Source organism: Athene noctua, chromosome 19, assembly GCF_965140245.1.
Source record: "Athene noctua chromosome 19, bAthNoc1.hap1.1, whole genome shotgun sequence".
Taxonomy (NCBI): Eukaryota; Metazoa; Chordata; class Aves; order Strigiformes; family Strigidae; genus Athene; species Athene noctua.
The window spans coordinates 1,791,326-1,815,265 of record NC_134055.1 but is presented as its reverse complement, the minus strand read 5'-3'; the positions used below and the strand labels follow the sequence as shown (position 1 = coordinate 1,815,265).

Here is a 23,940-nt window from a genome sequence, read left to right as displayed (position 1 = left end):
CCGGGCCCGGCCCCGGCCCAGGCCCCGGCCCCGCCGCGCCGCCCCCAGCTGCCGGGCACGGCGGCCGCCCCCGCCCCCGCCCGCCCGCCACGTACGTCTCCCGTCCCGGCTCCTTTCCATGGTTCCCGGTGTGACTGGTGCCTGCGCCGACCGCCGGTAAGGAGCGGGGCGCCGGGGCTCTTTGTGCGCCGGGCCGGGCCGGGCCGCGCCTCTCGGCCTGCGCGGGCCGCGGCCCGGAGCCTGGCGGGGCCCCGCCGTGGGCCGGGCGGGGAGCGGGGGGCGGCCCCGGGGCTACGCGGCCGAGCCGGGGGCAGCGCCCGGCCTGAGCCCGGCCGGCGGGGACGGTGGAAGGCGGGCGGCGGGGGGGCGGGGGGGTGGAGGTGCCGCCGGTTCGGCCTCCAGCCGCGGCCCGGCGGGTGGGGGGAGGCTGCGGCCGCGCCCCGGTGCCCGATGCGGGGCCGCGCCTGTTGCGGCTGCCCGGGCGGTGGCAGCGGCCTGTCCCCGCCGCTTCTCCCGGCCCCTCAACCTCCCGGTGGATCCCTTCGGCCGCGCGTGGAGCCCCCGCAGCGGGAGGGTCCGGCGGGGGGTGATGCGGGTGGCGGCACAGGGTCCCCATCGCCGCGTGGGGCCGGGAGCGGGATGGCAGAGCCCGGCAGCGGGGCAGGACCGCCGGCAGCCCCCGCGTCCCCCTCAGCCCCCCGAGCACGGCCCCCCCGAGCGGAACCCCCCGGCGGCGCGGGCAGGCCGTGGGTGCCGTCCCGTGCCGCTGCCCCCGGCCCCCGAGCGATGCCGGGTGGGTGACGGCGGAGGCAGGGCCCGGAGTGCCAAGGCGTCGGCGGTCCCCTCCTGGGCTCGGGGTTCCTTGGGGAGCCGCGGGGGCCCTGCCCCAGCCACGTCTCCCCGTGAGGCCGGAGGGCCCCGTCCCCCAGCGCTGGAGCAGCCACCGACGAGTCGCGGACACGAGGCAACGGAGAAGGGTCCGCGGGCTGCCTGGCCGCTGGAAGTCACCGCTCGAAGCGGCGCCCTCAGGCACTGTCTCGTCAGGCGGGTTGGAAAGGCTCCTTTTTATTATCTTTTTTTTTTAAAAAAAGCAGCGGAGTCGCACCTCCTCCTCACACCTCCTGCTGCTGCTACCACCGACAACAAACATGGGGGACGGAGCGGTGAGGAGATGTGCGCGGGAAAGCCGCCATCCCGGGCTGACCCCCGAGGCTGTGGCTTTGCTGGCGGGGCTGCCCCGTGGCCGGGGAAACTGTGGCTCTCCTCGCCGCCTCCTCCTCCTCCTCCTCCTCCACTACACAGGCTGAAGCAGCATCTGCTCCGCTGAGAAGCTTTACTTTGATTTTCACAAAGTTTTTTCCCATGCTGGAGCCCGGCACCAGGGCAGTGAGACCCCCGGGGGAGCCGTGCCCCTCTGGGAGGGGAGATGGGCCGGCATGGGGGCTGGAGGAAAGCTTTCGGCGGTCCTTGCTGCAGAGGACACCCAGCCTGTCGCCAGCTCGCCGTGCCGTTCTCATCACCCCGCTCCTGTAGCCTTCCCCGCCGAGAAGTCTGACCACCCCGGCAGTGCCCGTCTCTGCTGCGGTGAGGATGTGCCTGATGCTGGCAGATCTTTACCCGCCCATCCCCGCGTGCCCACAGCCCCTTCCCGGTGCCAGATCCTCTGGTTGCCAAAAACATTTCCTTCAAAGACAGGTCAAAGGCGCCCGTCCTCTTCCCAGCCACAAAGTTCCCAGGGAAGTTTTGACTTTCTTAACATTTTATTAAAAAAGAGCTTTCAAATTAAAAAAAGCCAAACAAAACAGCATCTAACCTGCCCAATGGCACCTAACCTTTTCCTCTGACCGGATCCATGCTGTGGCTGAGCGGGCTTTGCCGTTGTGGCAGTGTGGGCACTGTAGTTCCCCTCTGCTCCGCGCTGATAAGAGCGTGCGGGGAGCGAGCTGGGCTCCCCAGCGCGATAGCGAGCGCTCGGTGTTTATCTGCCTGCACAAACACTCTCTGTGGGGGTGAAGATAATGGGGGACGCTGCAGATGCTGGTGTTCGGAAGGGACGACTGGGAGAGGAGCTGGAGGGGCATCGTGCCCTGTGACTGTGCTGTGAGGGTGAAAGCGCGGGGTGGGTGCTCGTGGTCAGAACTGGGAAGCTTTTGGGCAGCGGGGGTTAATGGCGGTGATGATAATTGTATGCTAAAAAATAAGAAAAATACTTGAAGTAGTAACACGGAGCCCCTCGCAGCTGTGCGAGGAGGTAACGGCTCGTTCTCTCGTGGCGTGGCCGGGGCGGCAGCGTCTCCGTCACCGTGGTTGGGGGGTGGAGGGACATTGGCCAGAGCCAACTCTGCTTGGTGGCGCTGGGCTTGCTGCAGCGGTTCGGAGACCGGTTTTCCCAGACTGCGGTCCTGGTTTTGACTGGTCTGCCGGTTCCCTGGGGAGCAGGAGGGGCTCAGCGGTGCGTGAGGCGAGCTGGGGCAGGGACCCTCGCCAGCAAGACAGTCCCTAAATGGAATAGGGAAGTTGGCGGGGGAAAGAAACCCTCCCCAGCTGCATGGAACGCTGAAAATAGCGGGAAACAAGCACAGGGGGGAACATCTGGGTCCAGCTCTTGCACCATTTCCGACAGGCGCGGGGTGGCTGCCGCCTCCGGACGATGGCGGTTGAGACTCGGCTCCTCCGTCGAGCAGCCCCGGCAGCGGCGCGTCCCTGGCAGCGCCAAAACCACCAGTGTCCCGCGAGCGTCGGCTGCCAGCCAGCCCCTTCCCCTGCCAGGGGGGCTCCCCACGTCCGCCCCGGTGTTGGGGGTGCTGGGGAGGTGTGTGTGGGGGGGGCAGGCTAGGGTGCCCCCGGCCGCGGTGCCCCCGTCCCACCACGCTGGCCGCCTTTGATGTGGGTGAGTGGCAGGTCCTTTGTGGCCCCTTTGTGCCTCCCTCGGTTCTCGGGGTCCGCACAAAACCTGCCATGGAAACCAAAGCCCAGGCGCTGCCCCAGGAAACCCGCAGGCGCAATTAGGAAATGCAAAAATAAATGCAAATTCCTGTGCTGCCTTCCAGGGCCTGGAAAGTTGTCCCTGGGCCACCGATGTCCCTGGGGCCACCGGTGTCCCCAGCTGTGGGGATGAGGAAGGCAGTGGGGCAAGACCAGGCAGGCAACAAGAACTGGGGTGAGCTGGTTTTGGGGTGACTTGGGCTTTTTCCCAGCCGCCCCGTGCTTGGTGGCGGGAGGAACGGGGCATCTCGGCCCGTGCTGAGTGGTGACTCATAGGTGACAATATGACATTGATATTTTTTTCCATCCTCTCGGTTGCCTAGCGACAAACAAACAAACAAGTGTCTTAAAATCCAAACTAACTGCCTTGCAGGACCTGTCCCCTCCTGCCACGGTTGTGCGTGGCTGGGCTCTGGCGTGTCCCCATCGCTGGCACTTCTGCCTGTATCTTCTGGGGTTGGTTTTGGGGAGATAACTTGTCTTTCTCGCATCCTCTGCAGCCGTGGTGTGTGAGCACAGCAGAGGGAAGGCAGGCTGCTGGCCTGCAGGTAAGGACCCTCCTCGCCAAAACACACCAAGAATAGGTGGAGAAGGAGATAAAATCTACCCACAGGTATCTCTGGGAAGCACAAACGCTTCAGCTCTTCATTTTTAGGTGACATTTATGAGCAGTGGATACTCTGGCCTTTCCTTGGGACCCCAGAGGAGTGTGTGTGGGTGGAGTGGGAATAATGGAGCTGAAGAGGATGGAGGGGAGATGCTGATCGGAGCAATTCCCCTTCCTGGCAGGAAACAATCATGTTTTCTTTTCCTGTCTGTTGGAGGAGCTGTAGCCAGGAGCTGGGGACACGGGGTTGGCACGTGGAGGGCAGCATCCACAGCAATCATAGGTGTGGGGAAGGGCAGATCCTTTCTGTACTGATCTGAGGCCAGTCTAGGGCTGTACTGCTTAAAACCAAGCATTTGTTGGTGGCTTTTATTTTACCAAGCTGCAGCCCCCAGGTCCTCTCTGATCAGTAGCTGAAGTGGTGTGGGACGTGTCCCCCCGTGAGTGATGCTTTCCCCCAGCTCCAGTCTGCTTTTATTGCTGGGAAATGAGCTCTGACTCCTGGAAGTGGTATTTCTTCCTTCTGCCTGACAGCTTGTCGATCCCTGCCCTCGCTCGCTTCCCCGGGGAAGGCATGCGGAGCCGGGCACGTGAGCACGCGGGCGATGGAGCCTCGCCGCTGTCCTTGGCGCAGGAAAACGGGGCTTGGACGGGGAGAAAATAGGCAGATTGTCTCCAGAAAATGGAGCAAGGCACGCTGCTGGATGGGCTACAGTGACATGCAGGCTCAAAGCTGGTTTTTGTGTTTGCCTCAGTTACGGAGTTGGTTAAATGGTGGGGTTTTAATTTGCCACCACCCTTCGAGGCAGCGGCTGAACGCACGCGAGTGTGACCTCTGCAGCAGCCGGGGAGCTCCGGGGAGGACGGAGGTACCACGGGCTTCACCAGCACCTCCTCCACCGGGCACAGCCCTGCCTCCGCGCCCAGGTGCCATCTGCGAGGGGATGGGGGGACAGAGGGACCGGGACCCTGCCCCCTCGCACCTCCGTGGAGCCAGGCTGGGCACGGGGAAACGGCAGCAGAGCCCCGGCCGATGAGATGGGTCGCAGATGCTGGGGCTGTAAGGCGGCGGTGGGGAGAGGGAACGGCCTTTCGGGAGGGTTCCCAGGCTCCTGGAGCTTAAACTGTCACTTATGAAATCCTTGTGGCTTTTAACCTCTGTGGTTGGCAATTGCCACCGTCAGGCCAGTGCAAAGCAACTGGGATGGGACGGCGATGGGGTCGAGCGTGAATTAATTACACAAACTTAAAAAGAATGAAATAGAAGCGAGGTGGGATTTGGGAGCAGAACGTGACCTAGTTTGGTGTCTGGGCACAGCAAGTGGCTGGTGGGTGAAGGGGGCAGCGACCAGAGCTGCTGCTCAGGGGCTCTGGGTTTCCCTCACTGCGAGAAACAGGGCTGTGCTGCGGGAGCAGACTCTGCTGAGCTTGGAAGGAGACTGAGAGCTTGTCTGAGCATCGACCTGGCTTCAAATCCAGGTTAGCGTCCCGTCTAATTTCTATATATAAAACTGTGATGTGATGTGATGGAGCAGAAGGAACGGAGCAAACTCAGTATTCTGGCTTTCGAGGGCTTTTCTCCCTGCGTGCCCCGTTGTGCCGGGGATGGAGGAGCCTGTTCTTGAGGGTGGCAGGAGGGACCTGACGTAGCGGTGTTAATTAAATATCTGTCCCTGGCGAGGTGTAGCATTTCAAGCAGGTTCTCCTCTGCTGAGCAATGTCACCCGTCGCGAGGGAGGACAAAAGACCAACGCAATTACAGTGTGACGCCGTGTCCCAGGACAACGAGGATACGGCAGTGCCCGAATTGTCGTCGCGGCACTTTTGCGGGATAGCTTGCATCAGCCATATGGCTTAGTGACTCATTAAAAAAAAAAAAGAGCTCCTCCATTTGCAACTTAATTAGGCCCTTTCTTCCCCTCGGTCTTGGCTCGCAGCGATCCCCCGCTTGTAAGCGCGGTGCTGAGGGGCACCGCGGGGCTGCGGATCCGCATGCCGAGGGATGGGCGGCGGCGCGGGGCGGCCGGTGTGCGGCAGCGGGCGTCGGGCAGGAGCCTTCCCGCAGTCTTTACACCATGTGTCGCTGCCGGGCCACGTAGCGAGGGGCTGGGCAGGAGCGGGAAGCCAGGGCTGCTGCTTGCGAGGGCAGACTTGTGTTTGCTGCTTTACCTCTGCACCCAGAATCCCTGCAGGACGGCCCCGGGGCTCCCTCGGCTCCCCGGAGGGGCTCTCGGGGTGTCTGCGCCCACTTGCCTTCCCGGAGGGCAGGGCAGGAGCCAGCTGATGACCGCTCCTGCGCTCGCACGCCTGCTTGTCAATACAGTCAAGTTGGCATAAAAAAGCAAAACCCCAGGCCGGGACGACTTCAGACGCCCGCAGCTCTCCTCTTTCACACCAGCTTCTTCCTCGCTGCTCAGCACAGCCTCCCCGTTGCTGCATCTCCCTGTTGTCCCTCCTCATCCTCTCCCCGGGGACACCTGAAGCTGCAGGCCTGGCGATGGAGGGGTGGGACCTTCCTGCACCATCCCTGGTGGGTTTCACCCTGTGGAAACCCAGGGGCTTTCCTCCTCCTCCTCCTCCTCCTCCTCCTCCTCCTCCTCCTCCTCCTCCTCGGCTGTGGTTTAGTGCCGCGAGGGAAGGGGTTGCCAGCAGCGATCACCTTTAAATCTTTTTACCAGACCCTAATGGCCAGGGGCCTGTCCTGGTAAATAATTCACTGTGCCGTCAGTGAGAGTTTTACTCGACTAATTTTGTTTCCATAGAAACTCGTTAGGTCTCGCTGCTCCACGGAGCCTCGGGCGAATCGATACAGGTTTTTTTGGTTTTTTTCCCTTTGCACGTTAAGCGATGGCCCTTAAACCCTGACAGCAGGAGAGCAGCAGCCGGAGATGCTGATGGCTGGGTGGCACCTCGGTGCTGCCTTTCGTCTGCCTTGGCCCTGCTCCGTGCTGCCTGTCCCTGCCTGTCCCTGCCTGTCCCTGCCAGGATGTCCAGGGCTGGATCCTGCACCACTGGGCTGGGGCAGGGTCAGCCCAGTCTAATCCCAGTCCAGTCCCAGTATGTTCCTGCTATGCAGAGAGCTGGAGGGGAAGGGGCTACCTCTGCTCTGGCTCTTTATCCATTTTTCCCCTCCTGTCCTTTAATTTCTTTGACCCTTGACCTAAAATGGCAAATTAGCATTTGTAAATCAGCCATGCTCATTAGCCGGGGAGCAGGGCTGGCCCAGCCCCCAGCCTGGGTTCACTTTCACCCACTCCCTGTTAGGTGCTCGCTGACCAAATCTAACCTGAAAATTGCCCGGAGGTGGCTCCTCTGCGTGCCCTGACCTGGCTCCGGCCCCAGGAAGAGCCTCTCACCTTTGTCTCTGCAGGAATTTTTCTTTTCTTTCACTCCCCACAGCTTCCTGGTGCTTTTGTGCTGAGCTGGGAGCACAAAGGGAGAAGAAGGGATAAGCAGTTAGAGATGGGTTCGTGTGACATATGGCGCAAAGGGCTTTGCATGACGGCTGCGGCTGGCGCGGGAGGGGACACGAGCAGGCACGGGGGTGGCCGGGCTTCAGAGGGGACACGAGTGGGCATGGGGGTGGCTGGGCTTCCCTCTGGCGAGGCTTGAGATGGGTGGGTAAACTGAGGCAGGGTGACGGGCGCGGGGATTCCCGCGGGACGGAGGCAGCGCCGGCCCCCGGACGTCCCTGCTGCCGCACGTGCCTTTGCAGCGGGCAGCGCTCGCTCCTCGGAGCCCTTTCAAACAAGCCCTAAGCTGGTTTTTCAGCTGGGACAAGCGCATTTTGATGTCAGCAGTGAAAGCCGGAGGAGGAAAGGTCACCGGTGTTCAGCCACCTCGTGGAATAATCTTATATCGGCCTCTCTGCTTTAGGCAACCTCTTGCATCTAATTTATTACACGTTGGTACAAGACGGAGTTGAACAGAGGTGCAGTTAAAGCATATAAAGGGATGCTGGGTTACTTTAATCGCTCACACTTGCTTGACCTAATTTTTTTTTTTTTTTTATTTTAATCCCTTCCTGGAAACCTTATTTCATGTTTGAATTCCCTCAACTATTTTAGGAATGTCGTCCTACCAAGATCAAATTACCTTCAATGAAACCAGTGCAAGGCAGGCGACTTTTTGATTAAGATCTAGTGCTACCTCATTAATATTGGCTTAGTTTGGGGCGGGATGGGGCTGTAATTCTGGCACAGCAAATTTGCAAAAGCCAGGGATTGGCGTGGCATTGTGCTGAAGGGCATCGCTTGGCAGAGGGGGCTGGGGGCATCCTGGCACTGGCAGGGGGGAAGGTGGGTGCTTTGGGTGCTGCTCTGGTGGCACGAGGGGTCCCCAGCAGAGCCCTGCCTGGTTTTTCTGTCCTGGCCAAGTGCAGCCCCCCAAGTTTTAGCTGGGTGTCGTTGGTTTGTGAGCTGACTGGGTGCTGCAGAGGGCTGACCTCATGGCACAGCCATGGTGGGCGAGCCAGGGGTGCCCCGAGGCAGCAGCAGCCGCCGCTTCTTCTCTTAAACATGGTTATGGTGCGTCTCAGAGTGCAGATCTGGTTGCAGGCTCCCCAGTAAAGCCCTGAGCAGTAACGCTGACGATGCCGGACATCGGGACCCGAAGCGAGCTCTCTCTGGTCCGCTCTCGGCTGCTCTTCTGGCTTTGAACCCTTCTCTCAGAGCCGGGAGGGGAATTTTGGTTTGCAGAGAGGTGCGTGCTGTGCAGGTTCTCACGCAGGGCTTACTTCTGCTCTGCTCCCTGATTGCTTTTTACTTTGAAAAGGGCTTAAACCCAGTCACTTTAATATGTGGTAGAACAAGTATTAAAGGGCATCCTCAGGTGCTTATTTGTTTCCGTGAAAAAGGATTTGCTCCCAAGCAGTTTTCCCAGGCTGCAGCCCTGGAGGTGTGCCCACGCATCCCCTGTGGCAGACAGAAAGGTGACGGAGGGGATTTTGGAGAGACTGATAAGGCCCCATCCAGATTGCTTGTAGACACTACTGTAATTTTTCTTCCTGATCGTTTACTTTTCATCCCAATTTCAATCCTATTATAGTCACACCTGCAGCCACGTTCCCCGACTTCTCATTCCTGTGTAGAGCAATCCCTTCACAGGCGCCTGGCTGCAGGCAGAGCTCAGCCAATCTGCTCTGGCCAAAGCTGTTATTTCTGGTTTAACATCCCTAGTTTTGAGACTTCCTCTGAGAGTTTTCCCTCCAGAAGCCGGGGCGCTGGCAGCCCTTCTCTCCCAGCCAAGTCCTTACAGGCCTGGGCTTGCGGCCGCCGCCGAGTGGTGGGTGCTCTCGGCGGGGTGCTGGGCTGGGGGGAACAAGCACTAAAAGGTGTCACCCTCATCCCGGCTTCAAACAGGGGGTTGCGGCTCCGGTGTGTTCTCAGGGATGATCTACAATTGCAGCGTGGCAATAGCAGGGGAAAAAGGGCTGGGCTGTTTTAGCGGTGTTTGAGCAATCCCATCTGTTGTCTGAGCTGCAGCAGACACTGGGGAAGGGAATATTCTCGTTTACGCTTGGTGCCAAAGCTCTTCCCTGAACTGCCAGGGCTGCGAGCGGATCAGTCCTAGTGCTTTTACAGCTGTTCGCTCCTCCGGGCGGGCCGCGTTCCTCGCAGAGCTGTGCAACTGTTGTTTCCAGCATGACATTACCAGTTCAACCAACCCCTGGGATTATCCAGCTGCTCGTCTGCGCCGTTCCCGGATGGCTGACGGCCGAGCTGCAGGCAGCCTCCTCCACGCCTTGCACCCTGCTTGCTCCTGGCTGGAGCTGACCCGAAGCACCTGCAGCTTCTCGGGCTGTCCCTCGACGTGAAAAGTCCGTTTCTGCGAAGAATCGAGTGCCCCGCTCCCAGGGCTGGGTGAAAATCAGCTTTGTCGAGGCAGGATGCCGGCCGGCACGGGAGGATGTGCTCCCCCAGGCTGCTCCCGCCTTATCTGCTCCCTGATGAGTGTAATTAAGGGTTTCTCCACAACTGCCAAAGTCTTGTTCTTGGCTCTGGCTCAGGCGAGGGCGGATCTGAGTTGTGCAAGTCACTAGCGGCTTGGGTGGGAGAAGAGGCAGGGTGCACCCATGGGCTCGCGGGGCTGAGCCTCCTCCCCGAAGGTCAGCTTTTGTTTGGTCTGATTTTATGGGTTTTTTAAGTGGTGAGCTAATGGCAGGAGCTGAAGGTGTGCCGGTGCCGGAGCCACCGTGGACGTATGCGGGAGAGCGTCCCGTGCCGTCCTGGCTGGGCAGCAACGGCAAAACCTGCGTGGGCATTTTCTCCACTAGCCGCTCGGGTGGAAGCTGGGAGCCTGTCCTGGGGGCGGGTGGTACAGCGGCACCGCAGAAGGGCTGGTGCTGTCTCCGTCCCTGGCCCCCGGCCTGGTGTCAGGATGTCACCCCGCACTTTCTCCACGGTCCAGGTCAGCCCTGGGACAACCACGGCTGCCAGTGCGGAGGTGGCTCAGCCAGGAGCTGCTACCATGTCCCCAGGGTGAGCTGGGACCGGGCACTGCCCTGCAGCCACCGACCCTGACAGGAGGTTTTACCCAGTGCTGCTGGGGCTGGTGGAGGGCACAGGGGCAGTGCCAGCCCCACCGGGGTCCCCGCGGCCGCCTCACTGCTCCCGGTGACCCGTGGGACGGGGACATGCGCACCCAGAGCTTGCAAAGCCTTTAAGCTCCTCCTGTGATGGACGCAGCAGAAGGGCAGAGGATTACGCCTGTGCCCGGGTTTGGATGAATGAATAACAGCATTCAGGGTCCTTTTTGCGTGATAGCAGAGCGAGAGCTATTTTAAGGCAGGAAGAAAGTTGATCAGGCAACAGCTAAATGAGTCATCACTGCCTAGTTCTGCAAATGGGGGGCATGAGGCGACGGGAAGCCCAGCCGTCACCCCACCGTGCCCCGAGCGCGCCCGTGCTCACGCCTGGGCTGGCAGTTGGACACCAGCTTGCTTCTTGCCTTTTTTGGGAAATCCGAAGGATTTTACTTTTCCTGGCGTCTTCCCAGCCCCTCACTGACACCACAGAAATAAGGGCAAGAAACATGCCGAGCCCCTTCCCCACACTGCCCTCCCCACTGCTCACCTGAAGGTGCTGATGCCAACAAGCAGGAATTGGGGAGGATCTTGTGAACACAACCACTGGTTTATCTTTTGAATTGATGCCTGCAGACGCGGGGACTTGCTTTTCTCCGGGTTTTGACTCATGTCAGCGTAATGGTTTGCATTTCTCTGGATTAGCACAGCAGGACTTTTAAGAACAAGTTTAACAGCCTGCGTTTGTCGGGTTTCGCCGCCATCAGCTCTGCCCGCAGCGGCGTTTGCCCGCCGGGCACGTGGAGCCGCCTTGGTCTGTGCCGGGAGCACCGGCTGCACCGCGGTTTTGCCAAACGTGCCCTTTGTGGCAACTCCTGCAAACCCCACGGCCTCCAGCAGAATCTCAGGGGCTGGGAAGGTGCCGGCAGCGCGGCCCCTCGGGGTCGTTCGAAGCCAGATGTGCAGCGGAGCCTTTTTGGTGTATAAATACCTCGCCCCCATCCCTAATTCTGTTCATCTTCTGACCAGAAGCGTTCAGTTTCTCAGCGCGTTGCTGCGCTCAGTCACGCTGCCCAGCGTGGGCTGTGATTTCAGCCGGGTGTCCCAGGCTGGCGTGTGGCATTGACTAACACCTTCCCCAGAACAGAGGCGTTGGGGTCAGGAGGAGCCGGGCCCTCGGCGGGGCAGAGGGGCTGCAGGGGGATTGCCAGCGCGGTGGGCTGGCGGCTTTGCCTCCACTCAGTGGGATTTCCCAGCCTTTGCGGTTACAGAGAAATCCTGAAATACACACTCAGAGGTCAAACACTGGGAGACAAAGACCCCCAACCACAGGTGCTTCTTGTTACTTTATAAACGTTACTATTTTTAAATAGATCTGGGGGTTTTTCAAGCCCATTTCCTGATCTGGGGGGCTGACTTCACTGTTTGAGGTTTGAGGGCTAGCCCGGCATCGCAGAGCTAATGGTTCTCTGAAGAAGCTCTCATCTTCACGTTTGGGTCACGCGTGTGTTTGCGGTGTGTCCTCTCTAACCGGTTTTCCCCTTGATGTCCAGGCTCTTTCCCCATCCTCTCGGAGGAGCCAGATCTTTAAAGGAGTGTGTGCACCCTGTGAATGTGTAATAACTCAATTTAATATGTGACTAAACCAGCCATGCAATATTACAATTAAAGTATAATACCAGAGGTGCGAACAATGCCGGCTCTTTGCTATGAATGAGTCATGATAGCAGAGGAGGAACTGAGAAGCAGTATTTTATTAATTGACTCCAGCAGATTTATTTGTCCTCGGTGAATAGAGCCGGGCAGGGCTGTCGGAATTGTTCTGCTCCGCTCACACAACGCTGCTCCGCTGCCGGCGAGCGGGAGCCGATCCTGGGACAGAGACAGTGCTCAGCTGAGTGATCTGTTAAACGCTGCACTTCAGGCTCGCTCATGGCACACTCGGTGCATCTGGGTGCAGATACATCCAGGATTTAAAAAAAAAAAAAAGGGAGGGAGAGCGGAGTGTGCCCACAGAGCAGGAATCATCCCCCTGGCCTCCGGAGACATCAGCGATTCCTCTGGGTGCTGAGCCAGAGCAGTGCTGTCCCTGGGGACGACACCGGGGGTTAACCACAACAATAATTTGCCAAAATACACCTTCTCCCCGAGTGCGTGCCCAGTTTCCCAGGTGTTGCAAGTGGGTTTCGCTCTCGGCAGCTTCCAGAAGCCCCTCGGAGCAGGTTGGGGCTGCGAGCCGGCGCGGCGGCTGAGGGGGGCGAGCGCTGGGGACGGGGCTGTCATGTGCGGCCTCGCCACGGGCAGGGGAGAGCCCAGGTGACCTTCAGAGGTGACTGCTCTGCTTAATGGCTTTGAATCTGATTATACCCTGTTTCGCTAAGAAATGTGCTTGGCACGTTCTTCTGAATTAAATGCCATTTTAGGGACAGTTGTCTTGAACTCTCTGCCTGCCGCTTAGCAAAAAGCCTTTGAAAATGATATTATGGATCAAAAGTGTTCCTGGGGTAATTCTGTTTCAACGGTGGAGTTAATCCAGTACTGAATTTGGCCCTGCATTTCCAAATGAGAAGCAGTAGCTGTATAATCTGTTTATGGTTTTAAAGTGAATGTTAATCTTGGATTTATTTGGTGGCTTTTCCCAAGGGTCGATTTGCTGCAGAGTATTTGAGCCCCCTGCTCTGAAACTCTCTGAGCCAACTCCATTTTTTATTTAAAGAAAGGTTTTACTCTGTTTGTAAATACATGTCAAACCTGGAAACATTAAATCTGGGGAGCCCTGGGCTCTGGAAGTCCCACCGTTTTTCTTACCTCACCTTTTGTTTGCACAGCACCTGGCAGAGCTCACCCGCGCTCCGGCGGGGCTGGGACGGTCCCGCGAGGACGCGGTCGGATGGGCCGAATCGAATCGAGTGTCCCGGGGGGATCTCGCGGTGTCTCTGGGTGCTCTGTCCTGCCGGTGACTTTCTCCCCTCTCCCCTCCACAGGTGGGAGGATGCTGCAGCGCGCCGGGGGCTGAGGCGCGGTGCCGCCGGCCGTGGGGAGCGGGTCCCCCGCCGCCCGCCCATGCTCCCCGCCGGCTGCCGGGGCCGTGCCCCGTGACGAGCGGCGGCGGGCGCCCGCCGTGCCGCAACTGGGACCGCAGCCGCCGTGCCCGCCCCGCGCCAGCCGCCCCGCCATGACGAGCCTCTTCCGTCGGAGCAGCAGCAACGGCAGCTCGCGCGGCGGCTCCTCCGCCCAGGAGCTCAACAACAGCCGCCCCGCCAGGCAGGTCCGCCGGCTGGAGTTCAACCAGGCCATGGAGGACTTCAAGACCATGTTCCCCAACATGGATTACGACATCATCGAGTGCGTCTTGAGGGCCAACAACGGCGCCGTGGACGCCACCATCGACCAGCTCCTGCAGATGAACCTGGACAGCAGCGGCTGCGATGACAGCTCGGACTCGGAGGACAGCATCCCCCCCGAGGTAGCCCCCGCTGGTGGTCCCCGGCACGTGGCTGGGGGCGGTGTGGGTCCCTGCCCGTGCTCCGTCCCGCCACGGCGGGCTCATCACATCTCATCCTCCCTTCTGTCTCCCTGGGCATGGTGCTGCTCGGCTGGTGCAGGCAGGCAGAGATGTGAGTGCCCACCGTGGCTGATTTGGAGCGTGCAGCCTGGCTGCTTTATCTTGGACACTCCTTGAGGCTGGAGCCAAACCGCTCTCATCCCTCCCTCCCACCCCAAAACCCAACAGAGACCCTTTAGGATCCTCGAGGGCTGCGTGCACCCAACGGCAGGCTCACGCACCCACCCAAAATCCGGTGCCTTGACAGCAGCACCTCCCAACCCCACCCGGAGCCCCCACCAGTGCACGGGGACCAGTGCTGGGGGGTCGCCCCCATCCTCTCTGCGGCGGCGTTGAGCCTGTCCTGTCCCGTGTGCAGGCGGGGAGCGTTTCCCCCGCTCACCCTCCCCCCTCCTCTCACCCTGCAGATCCTGGAGCGAACCCTGGAGCCGGACAGCTCGGATGAGGAGCCCCCTCCTGTCTACTCCCCTCCGGCCTACGAAAGCCAGGATTTCAGCAGCCGGTACCCCCACGCGCCGCCCACCCCACCGCCCCGGTGAGCCCCCAGCCCCGCGCCGCGTCTTCTGCTCGCGGTGGCCGGCAGAGAGCCCTGCGCCGGCGCCTGGGGTGGGGGGTCTTGCTGTGCCTTGGCTGGCCCTGGCAAGGGGCATCTGCCGTCAGTTCGTTAGGGTCGGGTGAGACGAAGCCAAGGGAGATGAATGAAGCTCACAGCTGGCTAAAAAATCCCTGCGAGGCCCTAAAAAGTGAACAGCTGAGGGGCCCGCACAGCCGCTCCGGCAGCGCCTGGAATGGCAAAAATCAGCTACCGGGGGTGGGGGAGCGCTTGCCCCCGCTCGAAAACACCAGGTGCTGGGCAGCCGGGCCCCGCGGCGCTCGGCTCCAGAGACCTCGGCTCCGTTTGACTGGCTGCTGCTGCCGGGTTGCCCAGCCCGGGGGTCTCTGGCCCTCCCCTCAGCTGTAGGCTTGTGGGAGGGCAAGTGGCCCTGGCCGCCTCTGTGCCAGCCCTCTTGGATGAAGGTGCTGTGAGAGACCTTCGTCAGCTTTGTAAGCCCGGTCCTGCCCTGCTGCAGCTCCCACGGGGCTGTTTTCTGAGCCAAACGGGGAGGAGAAGGGAAACGCAGCCTGCACAGTTGCAGGTTAAGGCTTGAAATGCAGCTCCCGAAGATTTCAAACTGGCTGAGAAAGCCGTTCGCTCTCCAGAGTGAACTGACGCTAGCGTGGGTTTGGGAGGGTGCTGTGGGTTCCTGGGGCTGCCGTGCCAGGCCCTGTGCCCCGCTGCTGCCCGGGGCTCTTCCCGAAGGTGCCGTCTGTGCTTGCCCCGCAGGACGGACGTGCCGGGGCCCGGCAGCACCCCAGTGCCCGGGCGCTACAGGAACTGGAACCCGCCGCTCCTGGGCAACCTCCCCGAGGATTTCCTGCGCATCCTGCCGCAGCAGAGCGCCGCCACACAGGTGAGGCTCACACCAGGGAGGGTTCCAGCCCGTGCCCCGGCCCCACGGCGTGGTGTGGAGCACCAAACCCCATCCCCGGCCACCCTGAGCGTGCAGCGTCGGCGCTCTGAGAGCATCTGGGTGTACCGGCTGTGAGCTAAACTGAGTCTGAGAGCGCGTCTTGTTCAAGTGAGACTGAAGTGAGCAAGGTGTGAAAGGGGAATCTTCCAGCGAGGCTTTGATGTTTTTCCTGCCATTAGCCCAGCACTTAGTGCCAGAAATGCCACTTGCAGTAAGCACCTGATAATTTAAATCATTTGCAAATCTTACCTGCGACCCTGGTGAGGAGCAGCAGGACCAGCACACGCTCCTGGGGAGAGCGGCCACTGCCAGGGCGCTCGGGACTGGTACGGTGGAATTTGGGTAGGAAAATCTAGTGCAAACCAGAAGATTTGCCCCTGGGAAATCGAGAGTCCCCATGTGCTTTGTGGCGGTTTTGGGGGTTGCAGGTGCCTTTCTGTTGGGCAGGCAGCTCCTCACAGGGAACGAGCAGCCCCAGCACAGACCGTGCCGGGCACCCGGCTCAGCTCCGGGCACGCCACACCCCCGAGGTGTCCCGTGGCCCCTTTGCTAACAAGGAGCCAGCCTGGAAAGAGGGCCAGAGTCCTCCCGGCATGGCTCTTCCCTCCCTTCTTGGCTCCAAAGGCAGCCTGCCATGTTTTCATAAAGGATTGCCCTGGAAGTTGAGCTTCGCAGGCTTATTCCCTTTCTGGGAATAGGAACGTGCCAATTCATTTGGGCTCAGGGATAGGAGAGGAGCAGCTGCCCTTTTCTTTCCCCAGTAATTGTGTGGTTTTGCATTTTCTGGCTCTCAGAGAGTAGCTACAAATCAAATAAATATCGTAGGCAAGGGCGAGGTTGCGGCTGTGGAGTGTGGCTCTGCTGCTCCTCAGGTGCGACCGCACTGGGAGCCAGGGCAGAGCGTGAGGTGCCTGGTGCAGGGACGTTTGTCAGCAGGAAACTGCAGTCTCTGCCTTTTGGCTAGGGGGAAATAAAAGCAGCGCTGGTTTTATTTTTAGGGCTCCCACGGCTGCCGGCAGCCCGTGGTGCCACGGGGGCTCCCCCCCCGGGGCCAGGGCTCCCTGGAGCAGGAGCGGCGGTGGAAGCAGTACCTGGAGGACGAGCGGATCGCGCTCTTCTTGCAGAACGAAGAGTTCATGAAGGAACTCCAGAGGAACCGGGATTTCCTCCTCGCCCTGGAGAGAGGTGAGAAACGCCTTCAGAAACATCTGCCTCTGCTTTTCGGGTGCACGCCTCCCCCTCTGAGTGCCCAGCGGCAGCGTTGCCCTGCCTGTGGCGTCGTGGCTCGTGCCAAAGCGGAGTCGGTGCAGGATGTGGCCGGGCAGCGAGCTGCTCCCCCAGCTCCTGCTCGCGGTGCTCAGCCACTTGCCACAAGGCTTCTCCTCCCCCCGCCTGCCTCTCTGCGGTGTCTCTGGCAAAGCCCAGAAAAATCCACAGCTGCGGAAATGCCCTCTGAGCCCACCCGGTTTGGCAGGGTCCCGGCAGCACCCTCGCTGCAGGGTTCATCCCCAGCTGCCGCGGCTGGAAAACCGCCGGCGTGCTCGTGGTTCCTCTGCGGCGGTGAAAGGAGCCCTCCCGCCTGCTGCCGCGGTCGCCGCGCTGAAGCAAAAGGCTTTTGGCACCGGGCGAGAGGTTGCCTTCCTCCCGTGCTCAGCCCTGGGCCTGCTCCTGCCACACCGAGCGTCCTCATTCCCCAGCTGTAGCAGGGGAGATGTTTGTCCTCCCCGGCCGAGGCCAGAAGCGTGTCCTTGGGGAGGAACGCCGCTCCGGAGCGACTTTACAGCTTTTTGGTAGATCATTTTCTACCTGCAGCATGGCACATCTTGTGGATGCCCCCTGGCAGGAGGTGCCTCCGTGCCGCAGCCCGGCTCTGCAGGGCCTTGGGGCCGTTCCTGGGGCAGCTGAGCTGAGCCCCAGCTCCCTCCCCTGCCATCACCCTGCCCCTGCACCGCCGCGGGGGCCGGGAGGGGAGCGGAGCTGACTGTGCTGCCTGGAGGGGTCTGATCGAGCGGGGCGCTGGGCTTTTTGTTTTTCAGATCGACTGAAATATGAGTCCAAAAAATCCAAGTCGACCAGTGCTGCTGTCAGCAACGACTTTGGTTTCTCCTCCATAATATCAGGTAACTTTGAAGATGCCCGTGAGTGTCGCCTCTCAGTAGCGGGACACCCCACAGCTCCGGCGTTCCCAGCCCTCTCCCCAGCTGCCTCCGAAATGGCTGTGGGGCAGCAAACTGGGCGATCCCTCCCTGCTGCCCCCCCAGCACAGGAGAGGAGCTGGGGAGGGTGATGAGGATGGGTGCTGCTGCTCTCCCCCACCTCGAGGTGCTCCCGCATCCCCCCCTCTGGCCATCCCCATGGGTGACAAAGGGGAGACAAAGCCCTCCCTTGTCTTGGCCAGAGCAGAGGATTGTGCTTGGGAGGCATAATGACTGTTCCCGGATAATCCTGATTAACCTCGGCAAGCGGAGCAGCTGCCCGGGGTCAGAATTAGAGCCGGTGTCTGTCGGTGGCGCGGGGCGCAGCGGTGGGCGGCCTGGCAGAGCTCCGGCCGGGCCCACGGCGCTGCGAGGGCACCCAGACCCGTGGTGGGGACACGGGGACGTGGCTGGGGTGGGGTCTGCGCCACCTGATCGAGTCGCTGGGCTGCCAGAACTTCTGCTCCTGAGCCGGTGGCCCTGTAGGATTTAATCCGCCCCCCCCAGTGCAATCAGTGCCCCGGGGTGACTTGGGGCAGCGCAGAGGCCTCCTGCTCGGCTCGCCCCAGCCCCACGGGGCCGAGGGAGCGCCACAAGCCGCCGTCTCTGCGCCCACGGTCTCGGGGGGGTTATATCTGCAGAGGGTCCTTGTCCCAGCATGCCAGAGCCCTCGTCCTCAGCTCTGCTCGTGGCCGGGCTGCACTTGGTTAGCACTGGAATTGGGTCACAGAAATGATTTATCTCGAGCCTCCCCTCGCCGCGCACGCACTCCCGTGACCAGATGTTTGCCTTCCAGGTGACGTAGCCCCCTCTGTGACCAGCGAGGCCGGCGGTGCCGTGTCCGACGATGCCTTATTCAGAGACAAATTGAAACACATGGGAAAATGTGAGTCGGTTTGCAGGCTCCGTGCTGGCAGCGAGGGCTGGAGGGGAGCTGGGACGCAGGTAGTGGTGGGGAATAGAGGAATTTCTGGGCAGGGTTTGTGGGAATCCTAGAAAAACAAACAGAGAGTTTGCTGCAACTCTTCCCTTCTCCAACCCTCTCCTCTTAGCAAGTCACAGCCCACTTCTCCCGTCGCAAAACAGACCAAGGTCTTTGGGCAGCCTGAGCTGGGCTACAGGCAGCTGAGACACTGGGGAAATGTGGGTCAGTTGTGGGTAGGGAAGGTCACAAAAATCCCAGCAAAAAGGTGAAAACGTTGCAGGACCCGGCTCCCTGAGCCTGGCGGCCTTGTGTGGCCCCGGTGCTTCCAGGCAAACCCGGGGCGTTGCCGTGGGGTGTCAGGGTGCGGGCGGCTCTCGTGCCGCTGGGCCTGGTCGTCTCCTCTGCATCACCCCTGGCAGCTTCGGGGAGGGTTTTGGGGTGCGACCCTCACCCGGCTGCTTCCTTCCAGCCACGCGCAAGAAGCTTTTTGAACTCGCCAGAGCCTTCTCTGAGAAGACAAAGATGAGGAAATCGAAAAGAAAACACTTGTTAAAACACCAGGTGTATCCTAAAAGGGGCTGGGGAGCTGTGGGGGGACGTGGGGCTGTCAGAGCGGCCTGCGGAGCACCCAGGGAACCCCCGAGGCTGCGGTTCGGCCGGAGCCTCGTGGCTGGGCTGTGGGCTGGGAAGGGTGATGATGGTGGTACCGTGGCCGTGTCCCAGCCCCACGACTGTTTTCCTTAGCGCAGAGCGCAGGTTGGGGACAGCGGCTTCCACGGCGAATCTTCTCGACGACGTTGAAGGACATTCGTGCGGTAAGAAACACTGTGCCACGGCACGCTGCTGTGCTCGGTGTGGCTAGCTGGGGTCCCGAGGTGCCTGGCGGAGCAGCAGGCTCAGCCCTAGTCCCACGTGGCTCTCCTGTGAGCGGGGCCTTTGCTGGGCTGACCACGGATGGGATCTCCTCTTCTGGGGAGCCTCGTGGGCTTTGCAGCTGGGCTGGGCTTGGGGCACAGTCCTGGCAAACCTGTCATCAGCCAGAGGTGGGTTTTGTGCCAGCCCTGACCACGCCGGGGCTGACTCAGATGCGACTGTGTGGCAGAAATACCCCTATGGGCCCAAACCTCCTCCCAGTGTTCTCAGGCGTGTTTTGGCAGAGTCCCAGGTATCTCAGTCCCTGGGAGTCATCAATCCGGGGCGAGGAAATCCCCGCTGGGACCGGGAGCGTGGCGCGGTGGCCGGCCTCGCAGCGTGGAAGCGGCTGCAGCCCCCGCCTGCCTCTGCCTTTCAGATGAAGAATTCCAAGCGCGGAGGCAGCAGCTCCGGGAGGAGGAGGAGACACCGAAGGAAGGGCAGTAAATGGTGAGAGGCACCTGGGGACCAACGCTTCCCCATGAGTGGGCAGACGGTCCTGTCTGTCCCTCTGTCCGGGCTGGAGGAGGGGGCCAGGGGCTCTGGGTCGGGTCCAGAGCGTGGCTGGGTGGGGACGAGCCCCATCGGTGGCCGTGGGTGCTGCAGCTGGTAACAGCCCCGGGTGCCGCAACGGGCCGGTGCCGGTGCTGGCCACAGCATGGCTGAGGCTGAGCACACGCTGTTCTCCTTCCCTCCCCTTCTCCTCCCCTCCAGGTCCCAGCGCTGGGGTTTATTGCTGGCACGGAACGTGCACGAGGCTTCATAAGAAGATGGCTGAAAAAGGAAAAAAAAACACCCAACAAATAACCCAGTTTTTTGGCTGTTCCCCCTCTGCCGTTGTACTTCTCTGAAGTACAAGTATTGAAGTGAGGCACAATGTTTTCTTACCAGCGGTTTGAAAACAACTTCTCCTATCTAGCAAATCAGCCAAAAAGGAAAAAAAAAGGAAAAAAAAAAATGTCAGCAGCTGATGCGAGCTGCTGTGGAGGAGCCAGTGGAGCTCAGACTTGGGAGGAGCAGCGTCCCGCCTGCTCTCTTGGTCCGAGCGGCGTCGCGGGAGGAATGAAAATCAGTTGTACTAACGAGGATGCATTCACCTGTGGGATCTGCTTGGCCGGGGCGCTCCTAAACATATCTCCGTAGCGATCTGATGTAACTTTACTCTGCGCACACAGGCAAAGAAAAACCACCACCATGTGAGAAAGAGAACCTAACAGCCGTTGTCTACTATTGCTAGGAGTAATGAGCAGAGATTCAGATCAGGTAATAGTCAAATAATATAAATTGTTTATAAAAGGAAAGGCCTTCTTTTCCTAGGCGTTTCACTTTGAATTAAACCTTTGCCTTCGGCATTGCTAAAACTGCCTTGAAGTACGGAGCTTTGTGCCGCTGCGCGGGGCAGGACAGGGCAGCGCCGAGGGCTGGATTGTGCGTCGGCGCCGAAGCAGGATGCGTCCCGCCGGCTGCGGCGTGCCCGCGCCGGGCAGGGCCCTCGGCGCCTCCGGGGACGCCCCTCGCCGGAGGTAAGATGCAAAAGCCCAGCCGGGGGGCTGCCGTTGAGGCCGGCGGAGGTGGTTTTGGCACGGAGAGTTTGCCAAAGGGCTCGCGGGCGCTGCGGGGTTTGGGGCCGGGGCTGGCCGGTGGCGGGAGCAGAGCAGCCTTCCTCGTGCCCAGGCCGGGGCTCGCAGGGCCGGGGGGCACGGCGGAGGGCTGGGGGGCTGGCACGCAGCGCTTGGATCGTTGCGGCTTTCGGAGATGCTAAAAATAATTACGTAAACAAATTCCTTCCCTGTGTAAGTAATGAGTGACGAGCGTAAAGTCAGAAATCGCTCCCGCCAGCACATTTTCTTCTCCTTTATCGGCATAATCTGTTTACTGCTAAATGCAGGAGGTGGCTATAGACGTGCCTGTTTCACTTTCTGGCTCCTGCGAACCAGCACAAATGTTGCAAGCTTGGAGCTGCGAAGGCGGCAGACGCAGAAGCCCCAGCCATCAAACACACACGCAACTGTTTTCCCTGCCTCTCCGCGGGGTTTGGTAACAAAAGCCCACACTGCAGGCGCTGCCTCCCGACAGGCTCCTTTTCAAACCCGCCCGCAGCCCGCCTGCCTTTGAAGTGGACGCCAAGATTTCTTTTCCCCGCGAGCGGTGCGGCCGTTGTACCTGTGAGGGTACAAGCGGTGGGGACCCCTGTGCTTTGCCCTCTCCCCGGTCCCCAGCCAGGGCACCGGGGCTGGTTTGAGGTCCCCGGGGCCGCGGGGTGTGGGTGATGTCCCGGCAGCACCGGGGTGCCGATGGCAAGGGCAGGATGTGCTGGGCTGGAAGTACCCCGGGCTGCCAGTGAGCAGAAGACGTGCCCCACCGAGCTGCTCCTGGCTTTGGGGTCTGCTTTTTTTTTCAAAGGAAGGACTGAGGAGCATCCCTGGAGTCACGGCAGCCCGGCCGGTGGGTCAGAGCCGGCCCGAGCCACACCGGCCGTGCCTCGACGCACGCGGGCTCCGCCGGCCTGCTCCCGCCGTGTGCCCGGCGCTGGGGTGGAGGGGGGTGCCGGAGCCACACGCTTTGCGCCGGGCTGCCCTGCACCCCGCAGGCTAAGAGGGGTGCGTGTGCTCGGGGTGTCAGTGTGGCTGCGGGTGCGAGGAGCAAAGTGTGGAGCTGGGGCTTTGCCGCTGGGAACAGAAGGTCCTTTAGTCCCTGGGTGGGAGTTTTATTCCCAGCCTGAGGCTGGTGGAGAGAGAGGAGGGGCTCCTTCCCTACCCTTGCTGGCTCTGGGGTCCATAGGAGGCTGCCGTTACTCCCTCCCAAGCCAAAGCAGCTCTCTGCATATTTGGAAGAAAATCAAGCTTGGAACCGGATCAGCTTGTCAATGTTCCAGCGCCTCTTAGCTACCGAGGGCTTAACTTTCAGCGAAGTTTCCATGAGCGCAGGAAGCCCCGACAGGCAGCCGGGCAGGAGCTCTTGCGCGAAGGAAATTCTGCTTCTCCCAGCCGAGGAGGTTGTTGCTGGAGGGTCCGGCTGGCGAAGCGCTCGAGCCCCCGGGGCGCTCGCAGCGTGTCTTCCCTCTGCCGAGCCCACGGAGGGTTGGCCGTGCCCCTCGGAAGCGTCGCCCCGCGGCTGCGGAGGATGGTGCGGAGCTCCCCGGCAGCCCGGCGCTGGCCGAGCCGCGTCCCCTCACAGGTCAGTCCTGCTGCAACCACTGGAACCCCCCGGCCTCGCTGGCCCCGTCTACGCGGTCAGCAAAGATTTTGTGTCAGTGGGAGTCTGGGCACACGCGTGACCGTGACGGGGCCTGCGGCCGAAGTGGGGACCCTGCCCGTGAGCGCGGGGGGTTGGCAGCGGGCGGGCGGCCGCAGGGGCTCGGGGATCTTTGCTAACACGGTCTAACGACCTACCCGGAAATCTCCGAGGCTCAGCGAAGCCTCTCTGAATGATGTCACTCTGTAGCCTTTTCAAAATATCGTGGAGGTACAAAGCGTTGTTTTAATGGAGGATGAAGAGTGATTTGTTTTATGTCCTATTTGAAAAAAAAAAAAAAAAAATCAGGTCTGATGAGTAGAAAGGCCACTAAAACCAGCTTGGAAGGCAAAATGCATTTCTTACATAAAAATGTACAATTCTCAGTGACGTTTGTATCACTTCTATACAAAATGGTTTCAAAAGAAAACAAAGGCAATCTGTAATGTTTGTGAGTGTTGCTATTTTAGAATTTATTTCCATAAGTGATTTTTTTCTTAAAGATGTTTAATAGTAATTCATATAATAAAGTCCTGTTGTACTCTTGACACTGGGGTGTATTTTGCTTTTTTTCACCCATTTCTGGACAGGGGGACAAATTAAAAAAATGAGGTTGGGGAGGGAGATGCTTCTTCCCTTTGTGCCCGTTGTAGCTGCGTCCCTCACGGCTGCAGAAGCCGCCGCGGCTCGATGCCTCCCTGCTCCTGACGATGCTGAATTTGCATCCGAGGATTTTCTCGGGAAAAGCGAGCGCAGTGCGAGGCCTGTCGCTGGTGAGCTGCCGGCTCCATCCGAGAGCAATTCCCGCTTCCACGCGGCAGGATTTTGGTTCAGGAGCAGGTCCCCGCCGGTGCCGGTTGTGGCAGAGAGCGAGAAGAGCGGTGGGAGCTCAGGATTCGGGGACAGCCCTGGCACAGCCGAGGATGCTCCTCACCTCGAAGCGCCAGCACCCCACAGCACGCCGGGTGCGTGGGGCACCCACCGCTCCCCGCTGCCGACCCCACGCCGGGGCCCAACGCAAAGGGCTCTGCTGGGGTCAGAGGCTGCGAGCGTGGGGCCCTATGTGAGCTCCCCCCACGCCCGTGAGGACCTGCCTTACAGGAAAGAGCGGAAAAGGAGAAATGCTGTGTCTTACCCGCTTCATTCTGAAAATAACAAGCCTCTGGGGGACGGGGCGTGTGAGATTTCTTTAAACTGTTTCATTAACTATCGCAGAGTAACTCCTCCGTGTCTGTCAAGTCTGGCTCCTTCACGTTGTCTCCTGGCGGAATGGAAATACGCTGTTATTATGAATTATTTCTCAAATAGACGTTATTCCTCTCCAGCCCCACACAATTCCACACGGAGCTGGCCGGGTCTGCGAAGATGGAGAGCGTGGAGCTGGACGGCATTGGTGGAGCCTCTGCCGTAGGGGCTGGTCCCAGCAGCACTCCCGTAGGGAATTGCCTTCTTGGCACTGGGCTTGGCTTCCCCTTTCTTTCGT

The 23,940-nt window shown here is 60.4% G+C and overlaps 1 protein-coding gene across 2 annotated transcripts; it reads left to right on the top strand.

Annotated features, from left to right (window-relative positions):
* The first annotated feature begins 22 nt into the window (after positions 1-22).
* CUEDC1 (CUE domain containing 1) lies at positions 23-22,999 on the top strand. Of its 2 annotated transcripts, none has more exons than XM_074922798.1 (11): positions 23-156; positions 13,100-13,581; positions 14,088-14,215; positions 15,005-15,131; positions 16,190-16,376; positions 17,228-17,311; positions 18,183-18,272; positions 18,781-18,874; positions 19,068-19,126; positions 19,603-19,673; positions 19,938-22,999. In XM_074922798.1, exons 2-10 carry the CDS (start codon positions 13,291-13,293, stop codon positions 19,668-19,670), a joined length of 1,128 nt encoding a protein of 375 aa, XP_074778899.1. In that variant the 5' UTR covers positions 23-156; positions 13,100-13,290; the 3' UTR covers positions 19,671-19,673; positions 19,938-22,999. The 2 variants fall into 2 exon arrangements, with proteins under 2 accessions (XP_074778899.1, XP_074778900.1); XM_074922799.1 differs by lacking the exon at positions 23-156 and adding an exon at positions 2,003-2,119.
* The last annotated feature ends 941 nt before the right edge of the window (positions 23,000-23,940 follow it).